Raw genomic sequence first — 11,828 nt, forward strand, 5'->3', positions numbered from 1 at the left:
CCAATGCGGTGTTGGCTCATTTTAATGAGCAGTTGCCAGTGTGTCTGGCTTGTGATGCCTCACCCTACGGTGTGGGCGCTGTTCTTAGCCATTTGACGGCTGATGGGACTCAGGTCCCTGTGGCTTACTACTCTAGGACCTTATCTGCTGCTGAGCGCAACTATGCTCAAATTGACAGGGAGGCTTTGGCTCTGGTGGCAGGTATTAAAAAGTTCCATGACTTTATCTATGGCCGCCATTTTACGGTCTTCACTGACCACAAGCCTTTGTTGGGGCTATTCACTACCTCCAAACAAACTCCTCATATCCTGTCCCCTCGTATGCTGCGTTGGTCCATCTTCCTCTCAGCTTATGACTATTCACTGGTCCATAAGCCTGGTAAGGAAATGGGTCATGTGGATGCTTTAAGTAGGCTGCCATTACCTACTGTGGAGCCTGATCCCGCTCCTGCTGTGCACATATTGTCCATTCAGGAGTTGCCTGAATGTCCCCTCAATGCTTGGGATGTGGCTGCTGAAACTGCCACTGACCACACGCTCAAACGCGTGCTGTCATGGGTCCTGTCTGGGTGGCCTGACAGGTGCCCTGCGGAGAATTTTCAACGTTTTTGGGTCAAGAGGCACGAGTTGTCCACTTTCAATGGCTGCCTCCTCTGGGGATCGAGAGTTGTGATCCCGGCCTCATTGAGGGCTAGAATCTTGATTTCATTACATGAGGGCCACCCTGGAATTATCAGGATGAAGGCGCTTGCACGCAGCCATCTGTGGTGGCCTGGCATTGACCGGGCCATCGAGTCCCAAGTCCATGGGTGTCATGCCTGCCAACAGTCCAGGCCTGAAATGCCCCAGGCTCCTGTACACAGGTGGGAGGAAACACACACTCTATGGTCTAGAATACATGTAGTAATGCGACCCGGGAAAGTCCCAGTTAAGAAGGACCAACAACAACTATCGGTAAGGTTCACCGACCTCCAGCACGGACACAGAAGATGGTGTCGGCGGTTCTGATAAGTTCACAACTCTTTGTAAAAACGACGTGTGCCCAACGGTCTACAAGACCACAGCCTATTGCCAGGAGTTAAAACTTCTACTGAGTTTCAGGGATTTCTTCGGGCCAACATGATCCGCCACGCTGCTTCGGCTCCCTTCCATCCTTCCACCAACGGTCTGGCTGAACGGATGGTCCGCGTTGCCAAGGACGCCCTCAAGAAGCTGACTTACGGCAATTGGCATCACAGGTTGGCTGACTTTCTTCTGGCACATCGTACTACTCCGTGCACTGCCACGGGTAAGTGCCCGGCCGAACTCCGTTGGGGTCGTCAGCTCGTGACTAAATTGGACAGGCTGCATCCGGAACGTGTAGCTGCACAGGTGTCTCAGCCACACCCACCACGGGTCCTACGTGAAGGTGATCCTGTCTGGGCCAGGAATTACGGGCCTGGCCACCTCTGGGTCCCGGCTGTGGTTTGCAAGGTCTCGGGGCCTCTGTCCTACGAGGTGTCCCTGGCAGACGGCCGCGTTCTTCGCCGCCACATTGATCAACTACGTGTGAGACGGGACTCGCCTATGGTTCATTCTCAGTCTCCTCTAGGGGGGGAGGAGGAATGGGGAATGCATTCTGGGAATCAAACTCAACAGCCAACGATGGCTGTGGGGAGAGAAACGGGTACTCAACACCCAAGTTCCACAGGTACTTCAAGTAGCAGTTCTTGGGAAAGGGGGTACACAGACACCCCCATACACACTCCAGCCTGGGAGTCCCACCGGTGGCAGACTAATTATCCACCCCTAACAAACAATACTCCAGACACGGAGAATACCTGGGAGCATACTCACAACTCACAACATGCAAAAGAGCAGGCAAAACAAAGGGGGAACACGTCCCTTGCTGAAATGGCTCATAGAAGGTTGTCCTCACGCATCAGGGCTAACAGGGAGGCATTCCTAGACCCTATCACTACAGAAACGAGCCAGGAAAACCACACTCCGTCAGGAAACACGGAAATGAGTTCAGAGGGGTTAGAAAACTCCATAGAGGGTAGGTCAACCAGGTTTAGCGATCGACAGGGCCCTGACTGCTCGAATACAGGAGACGGGCAGGAAAGTCAAACTGAAGTCACCAGTCATCCACAGGGCAATTCATCTAGTGCAAGAAGCATCGGGGAAAATAATACAAACTCCCCAGGTCCGAGAAGGTCGCTTAGGGTAAAAGGCCCTCCCAAATACCTAGCCGATTACGTAAGGTGAGTAGGTAAATAGCAATCACTGAACTAATGGTCCAGGCTGGTTGACTGTAAGGAAACAAGGTTGGGGGCCACTGGGTCTGGTTCAAAGGAACAGTCCCACACCTTATGCACTGTGTGACATTAACGCATTATTAATTATATTACCATCACTAGGATGGCGTCCATGTGGGCGCAGTCTTATTTCATCTAGGGGGAAGGGGTGCTGTGTCCTGAGCCTGCAAAGGCAGGCTCGGGACGTTGCAAGAGTCCCGGGCATTTGCAGAAGCTGCCCGGGACCAGACTGAGTGGCGCCGGCCTTGCGCGCATGCGCAAGGCGGGAAAAGAGTGTATTGTGATTGGTTGAATTTGCCCGGGGATCTGAAGGTATAAATAGAGGCCTGCGTGCCTCTGCTCGGGTTGTTCGTAGAATGGAAGCAGAGAATAAAGACTTGTTAGAAATGCTTCATCTCAAGCGCCATTATTCTCCAGACTTAACAGCTATCTTTTAAACTTTGTTGGATAATATTAGTCCTTCTGGGTAAACAATGCAAGAAGCCAAACATCTGAAGTATGTACAGTAGATTTATGACTGAGCAGGGCAGAGCTTGAAGCAAGGGCTGTAGACATGGACCATCAAATTGAAATCTCTACGGCCCATCCATTTTGGAATTTAATAAATGCTTCAAAACTAGCTGGGTATTTAATCAACTTGTGATCTCTAAATATCACTTTGATGTTATACTGTACCTTCAGCTGTTCTCAAGAATCTTTAGGATATAAAACTCTATTCCTAAACCTGAAATAGTAGAGTATCCACTTCATTTTATATTGGCTTTTCTTTCAGTGAAGCTTAAAACAAATTTAAAATGTTCCACATTCAAACTTTCCTTAGTCAATCAAACGAATTCTATGCTCTATATAGCTTCTATCTGTTTTTGTCTCCAACTTTCCTTAAGCACTGTGTCTTTCTGGGTGAACAATGCTAAAAACAATGTGTAATGCATTTTAACTCTTTATAATTATGATCACAAATCAAAATAAGAGTATAATAGCTTTAAAATAAAGACTGTAAAACACACTAATAACTCCAAAGGCAATCACCAGAATAATTTTTTATCACACTTCTTCTGTGGCTAGAATCAAATAGGAAATCTCATAAGCCATCTACTTTAAAAAAACTTGTCAAATGCTTAATCCCAAGCCTCTCAGCTAAATTTACACATGGGTTATTCAATACTAAGCCTTGGTGCCATACGGTATTTTGGATTTGAAGGCAAAAGGTGGTCTCGAAGCACGTAGGCACACAAATATAGCAGTCAGCAACTGTTTAAAAAAAGCTGCTTGGCATAGCAGGGCTACCTGCTACACAATCCTAGGAAAATAAGGATTTGGTTTAAATTGCAGGCACATTCCATAATATCTTTTTGCCTTGATGGCAAGCAATGGATACTCCTACTAAATATCACTCCATGTCAACTATACAGGTAGTCTTTGACTTATGACAGAAGTTACAAGAATTCCCCAAAAGTTCTGAGGGCCGTGCCCCATAATCACATGATTGCATTTTGGCAATTGGCAATTGGCAATTGGCCTGCATTTACAGGAGTTTGCACCATCCTGTGATCACGTGCCAGAACCGGCATTAACTTCTGGTTTTTCACAAAAGCTTAATGACCACAGGGTACACTTAATGCCTGCATTTTCACTTAATGGCCATGGTGATTCACATAACAACCACTGTAAAAAGTCATAAAATTGCATCAGTCAATGATGACCCCCTTAACAATCATCATTATGATTGTAAGTTGAGGACTATATGTAGACAAGTATCCATGTCCATAGATTTTGACCTGAAATAAGATATTATACTTATCTCGGGTAATAATAATAATAGTAATAAAGTTGGAAGGGACCTTGGAGGTCATCTAGTCCAACCCCCTGCTCAGACAGGAAACCCTATACCATTTCAGACAAATGGCTGTCCAGTCTCTTCTGAAAAACTTCCAGTGTTGGAGCATTCACCACTTCTGGAGGCAGGTTGTTCCACTGGTTAATTGTTCTAACTGTCAGGAAGTTTCTCCTTAGTTCTAGGTTGCTTCTCTCCTTGATTAGTTTCCATCCGTTGCTTCTTGTCCTGCCTTCAGGCACCTTGGAAAAGAGCTTGACTCCCTCTTCTTTGTGGCAGCCCCTGTAGATACAGATATTTCCTAGAGTCCAGGAATCTGAATTATTTGGCCTTAGACGTCAGAATAAAATCTCACTTTGCACTGGTTATCTTCATTATTTGAAAGTACTATTTGATTTGGATTCAAAGGAAGACTGTCCCAGCGAGCACCATTATTTCATCCCCAGTTAGCTCTAACGGAATACTTTACAGTTTTAGCTATGGTCAACATTATTAGTAGAATTTTATATCCTTAAAATTTACTGTAATTCAAAAAAATTAATCACAGTAAGGTTATAAATACATATATGTAGAAGTTTTGTTTCTATTGTGACTGGATCAAAGTTCATTGCTAGTATGGCCAGAGGGACTTAAAATATGAAAAGATAAGAGCCACTAGATTAAGCAGCTTTATCCTACTACATTTTCCAGCTAAAATTATAGAAAGACAGACCTAGAAATGTTTTTGGCTTTGTGTCTGGAGGTGGTACCAGGCAGCAAAAAAACACATAAACAAATAAACAAACAAAACCCACTCTGCTTTCTTCTTCTTTAATAAAATATGATGAATTAACTGGTCTGCTTGAAAGGAATAAAATAGACCAATAAAGTACCTTCACCAGTTTAATCCGATTATATACTAATTCAAACATAGTGTTCCAAACAAGGACTGGAAACATTTGGCTATTTATACAAACATAATATTTTCTAAAGGTTTTTGCAAGCTCATTTAAGTTTTCAAAAGTTCTGAACTGGGGAATGAAATATTTATTTACATTCCACTGCTGAAGCAAATTTATATTTTTAAGCCATCTCTTTTTGGACTGTAAGACAGTTAAGCTGTCTTACATACACATTTATTACATCACAGTCATTTACCTCTATAGGATTGCAATAGACATATAAATAGGAAGACATAATGTTATATGAGAGTGGAAAAACATTGGAAATTACTTTTTAAAAAGTAAAAGGATCCAAGAACAAGTTAATTTACTACAAAATGAGTAATACCTGGTGTAAACTTAGAAATTTGACAGATAGATTGTGAATGTATCTAAAATACTAACTATAGTGTTTAAATAACAGTGATCTTTAAGTGATTAAGTAACTCTAAAAGGTTATCACTTTTCACCTTGTGATCAATGGCCATTTATGGCTTTAAAAATCTATTGATACTCAAAACACAGGTATATAAAATTAGATTACTGTAAAAATGCCTTCTACATATTCTTAGATATTATTTCTTTCTAAAAGGGTCTGAAAATATTGACTATTCCTTTTTAATCTAAGCAAAGGTTTTTACAACAATCCAGTTTCATTTAACACATAAAACTGTCTTGCAATGTTTCTCTTTTATATTTCATGGTCAACCATACTAGGACTTTAAGGCCTTTACACATTGATTTGATAATAAAGTTAAATTACACAAACACAAAGGGCTAACTTGTAAGAGGAATGGGTAACCACATAAAGCCAAAAGTTCTTTTCTCAGAGAATAAAAACTATTAAGTAAATAAAGCGCTAAAACATATAAGACAAACTGTTACATAGTAGAGAATTTGCAAAAAATAATTGGGGGAGGGGAGACTAAGGTATGAAATAGTTTTCTTCCATTAAGTATCAAGAGTCTGTCATCTAAAAATTCATTCTGGCTCCCACAATATAAATATAGTGAATTATTTTTACAAGCAATGCCAGAAAGCAGTTACATTTTTTTTAGGCAGTCAAAGTATGACTCTTGCCCCTGGAATCTTTTTTTTTCAGATGCAATAATATCTGCATAAGAATATATGGGTATTTTGAAGAGAATTTTGGGCCAGCCACTAATTCTCTGATCTTGTTATAGGTATTTCTTATTTTCCTTTTCTTGTTATATCTTTTCATGTACTCATATTTTGATCAGGATCTTTCTGATGTACTGTATGATGACGATTTTGTAGGTTTAAATACAAAACAAATCTTAAGCACTATACTGCCATATATAAAACTGATACACTAGATAGCCAATAATTCTAACAGATATGATTCTGTTGATTATAATAGACCCAAATATACATTTAGCCATGTCCTTTTTGATCAATACTTCCAGTTCCATCGTGCCTTGAATCATGTATCTATCATATGACTGACATGTGGACTAAGATGGCTCTCATTTCTGCTGTCACTATTACACTATAAGGACATCCAGAGTCAGCTCAGGAAAACTGCACAGCAGTATATATTACACTGTTCTAATTGCACTTTTGGATTTCAGTCATATTCAAATAAATTAAAAAGAAAATAAGTTTAAGGTTTGCTTCAAAAGAAAAAAAACAACATCATTTCCTTAAGAACAATCATAGCATATCCAAAGGGTTTTAGATTGTGGATTATGAAAAAATACGTAGAATCTGTTAAGAGTTTAGAAATGCTTGTTTCATATTTCTTTCATATAATTAGGAAAATTATATTTACTCTGTAACAAAATGGTCCAGCAATTAAATTATAAGCTCTCTGCAACAATCCAACCCATTGTTACAATCAATCTATTTGTCAAAAGACCAGGATTGGCAATTATACAGTTCCTCAGGCAACTACCATGGTCCAGTGAAATAGAAAGCCCACTGTTAAAATCTGTCCTTTGTTCTCTAAAAAATATTCAGCCCAATACGCAATATACAATTTATGCCAGGCTCCAAAACCCAAGAAAGACATGCTATATTACTTCAAAGTAGGTTTTTTTATTGTTCCTCACCTATAGACAGAAATCTTGCCAAACTAAAGCAAACTATGCTTTATGCTACCACTATAAGCCATGGTGGTACAGTGGTTAGAATGCAGTATTGCAGGCTAATTCAGGTCACTGCCAGGAGTTCGATCCTGACCAACTTAAGGTTGACTCAGCCTTCCATCCTTCCAAGGACAGTAAAATGAGGACGCAGATTGTCGGGGGCAACATGCTGACTCTGTAAACCACTTAGAGAGGACTGTAAAGCACTATGAAGCAGTATATAAGTCTAAGTGCTATAGCTATTGCTAAACTATTGCATCACTAAAGATATACTCTGAGAACTTCTAAGGAAGAGGTGTCTTGACTTTGTTCATTCCAAACTAGCTAAACTTTCCTGTCTCTTGCTTCTCTGGAATACAGCCCTCCTTCCTGGGAATCCAGGCTACATTCTACCACAGTTCATCAGTGGCTCCAACATAGTTTCCCATAATGCCCTAATGCAGGGATATCAAACTGCCGGCCCACGGGCCGGTTGCATCATGCGGAAGCTGCACCCACCCCAGCTCCGGCAATGCAAAAAAAGTCACGATACGTCGCAACACGTGACATGACATGGCGAGTTTGACACCCATGCCCTAATGCAATGGCTGTAGCAGAGGCACTGTGAGGAATTAAAGTGGCAGCTACATCTAGCTACTTCACTGCTTCACAAATGTGTGCTCCTATAAAGTCAGTCTGAAAGTTCATCAAAAGGGAAAAGGCCCCAGTAGTGCTCTCTTCACCTGAGACCCTTCCAATCTGTCCTTAAAAATGTACAACGAAAAGCAACACACAGAAGATAATCAAAATCCCTCCACCTACCTCATTGAATCGTGTCACCAAATTTTCAAGAGCACTCTGCTCCCCATCTGGGACAGAGAGAAAAGTTGCTTTAATGGATGAAAGTTTGTTCCGACATTCAGCATTTCCCAAATCTCTGGTTAAGAAGCAGAGATAGTCAATGGGCAACACTTTTCTGTAAAGATCCTCCTCCTGCTCCATCAGGATACTAGCAACTTCCTCTGGAAATTGAATGAGATGTTGCAGGTCTACAAGTTCTTTACTGGTGGTGGAAGTAAGGGCATTTGATGCAGCCATCGATGAACTCATCTGTCGTTCTAAAACAAATAAAAGTAAAAACTGGCTAACATTTTCTCTTTTATCAGGTTTAATTAACATTTTATAAGAAGCTTATCATATGTTCTGCACAAGTTTAAATGCTGAGTGATTTCACATTTGAAGTTCCTTTTTGATTTCAATAAAATATATAAAAAAAATGTACAACTCAGGGCAAATCACTTTCCAATAATAGCATTGGTCCATACAGAGATACATATTTCAAGTGTTAACTTTATTAAATACATTAAATTATAATGTGTACAATAATATATAAACATCTACATAGGTAGATGTGTTATGTTATCTTCTGTACCCAATGGTACAAGTAATTTGTATTCATTTAAATGCTCTGCTAGGACAATAATTATTTCCTCGGTTCTAAAGTCCACTCAGTTCATGATAATTTATCCCCATTTAGTGACAAATGGGAGAAAATCACCATGAAGTGAATGGGACCAAACTTTAAAAATTCCATAGAATTTTGGTATTAGCGTCCACTATGGTTCTGTGAAACCTCAGGTCTGTGATCAAAATTTTAATAAGGCCAGGCATTTATAGGCAAGATCTTCACAATGCATATCCAAGAAGTACTCTATCTTACCCAACACTATCAAAATAAAACTAATAGGGGCACATGACTCCTTTCATCAGCTGAAATGCTCATAACAGTTATGTTCCATTACATTGGCATCTATTCTTAGCAACCACAAAAATAGATATTCTCCAGAACAATTTTCCCCCCAAACTGCCCCTTCATGTTTTCCCACTGTACACCCATCACAAGTATAATTGTGTCCACCCATCTTCTTGCTTGTCACTGAGCCCAGTGGTTAAAATGCAGTATTGCAGTATTGCAGATTGACTTGTCAAGTGTTCAGTCCTGACCGACTCAAGGATGACTCAGCCTTCCATCCTTCCAAGGTCGATAAAATGAAGACCTAGATTGTTGGGGGAAATATGCTGACTCTGTAAACCACTCAGAAAGTGCTATAAAGCTATTGCTATCCCCTTTTTTGGACTTGGATGGTATCAGAATAAGGAAATTGTCAAGTGTAAGAAATCAGGAGCTAGGCTAGAGCGTTTCAAACAAATACAGGTTTATTGCATGCTAATACTGTACTCTGTACAACAGAGGTCTCCAACCTTTGTCGATTGGTGGACCGGAGGAAAAGGGAGAGGGAAGCATTTTATATGCTGCAAATAGGGCGGGGCTAGTACCCGCGTGATACTCATTAACCCTGCCCCGTTCTTGCATGGCGCAGCGCCTTGTTTCTGAGCCTCAGTTTGGAGTAATGGTTAAGGTATCAAGCTAGAAACCAGGAGATGGTGACTTCTAGCCCTGCCTTGGGCATGAAGCCAGCTGATGACTCTGGGTCAGTCATTTTGTCTCAAAAAGATCATCTCATTCATCAGCTTTTCTAGCCAACGATCTGCCCAGTTTTACTTTTTCTTGTTTTCTTCCCACCCATTTTTCATTTTACCTAGCAGAACATTTTTTTTCTGAATCACACTCATATTGTTGTACAGTTTTTCAGTATTGATCTTTGGTTCTTCCAAAAAAACCAAAGATACCTGGCACATTTTCCCCAAAAGTAATTTAGATATTCTTAACACTTTGCTAGGTGAAAACCAATGAAATGCCAAAATTCAGAAAACAAGGACACTTTGAGAACAGTGATCTCAGGCAGTGTGATTTAGATATGATGCTTCTAATTTCTCTTTTCAAATTTCTTTAAATTTACTTACACAACATTCAAAAACTTGCCTTCAGAAATGAAGAGGGATTGTGCTAGACTTTTTGACAACTGCCAACAACAAAGTCAAGTCTAGTTTAACTCCAGAAAAATCCATTTATTTTATCCATGTTTGGCTTCCTCCAAAACTATCCCAGTTACTAAAAATGTAAATACTTCCTCCTGAGCTAATCTTTATCTCCCAACCTATCTTACCTCACACGTTGTTGTGAAGATAACAGTAAATCTCTAAAGCCTGAGAACAAACAGGCCCAAAAATTGTGAAGAACTTTAAAAACTATTTGTTTTACCATGGTCTCCAAAAGGTACTGTTTGTCCTGGCTGCATCTTCAAGTCATTCTTATGATGAAAATCATAACACTGGAAGAGAAGAAGTTACATAGGCTTGTGTCTGTAACATAACAGACAATAGCCAGCACTGCAGCTCCCCTATGCCAACGAAAGGTCTACAGAACTGGTATTGGCTCACCTCTGTTCTCAAAGTTGGTGAAGATGAATATATTATCATATCTGGAATACTAACTGGTCTCACCTTGGATTTTTTTAACAAAAGAAATGTGCTTAAAGAGATAAAGTTTTAAGAAAGTACAGCAGAAGCAATTTAAAATCCTTCTCGGACTTAAATAATTTTGAAACAAAATTAATTTATAGAACACCTAAAAAAGTATCATTTGATACTGCAATATTTACAACACAGTTTTCAACGTGTATGTTTTATCTCCTTTAATGCACCAAGTACTGATCAGTAGTAGCAGAAACGTACGGAAGTAAGTGAGGTAATATAACTATATATGCACTGGCACTACAATTCCTATATTTCGCTATATGAAGTTGAGGTAACATATGATGCCTTCGCTAGTTACCTAATTTTTGCTCACTACTGATAAAGCCTATTAAACCATCTTTTCAAGGCTTTGTGATAACAGAATACAGTAACAGAGTTGGAAGGGATATTGGATGTCTTCTGGTCCAACTCCCCTGCTCAAGAAGGAAACGCTATTCCTTTTCAGACAAATGGTAGTCCAATCTCCTGTTAAAAATCTCCTGTGAAGGCAACTTGTTCTATTGATTAATTGTTCTGTCAGGAAATTTCTCTTAGTTCTAAGTTGCTACTCTCCTTGATTAGTTTCCATTTATTGATTCTTGTCTGGCCTTCAGGTAGTTTGGAGAATAGATTGACCCCCTCTTCTTTGTTGCAGCCCCTCAAATATTGGAACAGTGCTATCATGTCACCCCTAGTCCTTCTTTTCATTAAATTAGACATACCCAATCCCTGCAACCAATCTTCATATGTTTTAGCCTCCAGTCCCCTAATCATCTTGATTGCTCTTCTCTGCGCTCTTTCTGGAATCTCAACATCTTTTTTATATCGTGGCAACCAAAATTGGATGCAATATTCCAAGTGCGGTCTTATTAAGGTATTATAAAATGATATTAACACTTCAAATGATCTTTATTCACATGAAGTGTTAATACACCAATTTATACTATTATACACCAGTTTTATATACCGTATATTCCGGCGTATAAGACGACTGGGCGTATAAGACGACCCCCAACTTTTCCAGTTAAAATATAGAGTTTGGGCTATACTCACCGTATAAGACTACCCCTGTTCTAACGCACACCAAATAAAAATTAAAAAACATCAGATTTGATTTCAATATGGTAATTTTAATTCAAATGCTTATGACATGCAGGTACTTAGCAGGAAAACTGTCACTTATAAACATAAGGCTGTTTGTCATCAAACATGTAAACATAAAACAGTGCAAGTGGATTAAACTTTTCCTAATTCATTCTAAAGCTGAAAGGAAG

General features: G+C 39.9%; 1 protein-coding gene across 1 annotated transcript in view; it reads right to left on the bottom strand.

Moving 5' to 3' along the window:
- PLCE1 (phospholipase C epsilon 1) overlaps positions 1 to 11,828 on the bottom strand; it is a 133,719-nt gene that overhangs the window by 55,760 nt on the left and 66,131 nt on the right. Inside the window, exon 3 of the mRNA XM_015822694.2 lies at positions 7,960 to 8,255. Within this exon, the coding sequence (XP_015678180.2) occupies positions 7,960 to 8,255 (296 nt within the window). The remainder of the gene's footprint in view (positions 1 to 7,959; positions 8,256 to 11,828) is intronic.

This window comes from Protobothrops mucrosquamatus, unplaced genomic scaffold (assembly GCF_001527695.2).
Source record: "Protobothrops mucrosquamatus isolate PMUCROS unplaced genomic scaffold, P.Mucros_1.0 scaffold1644, whole genome shotgun sequence".
Lineage (NCBI taxonomy): Eukaryota > Metazoa > Chordata > Lepidosauria > Squamata > Viperidae > Protobothrops > Protobothrops mucrosquamatus.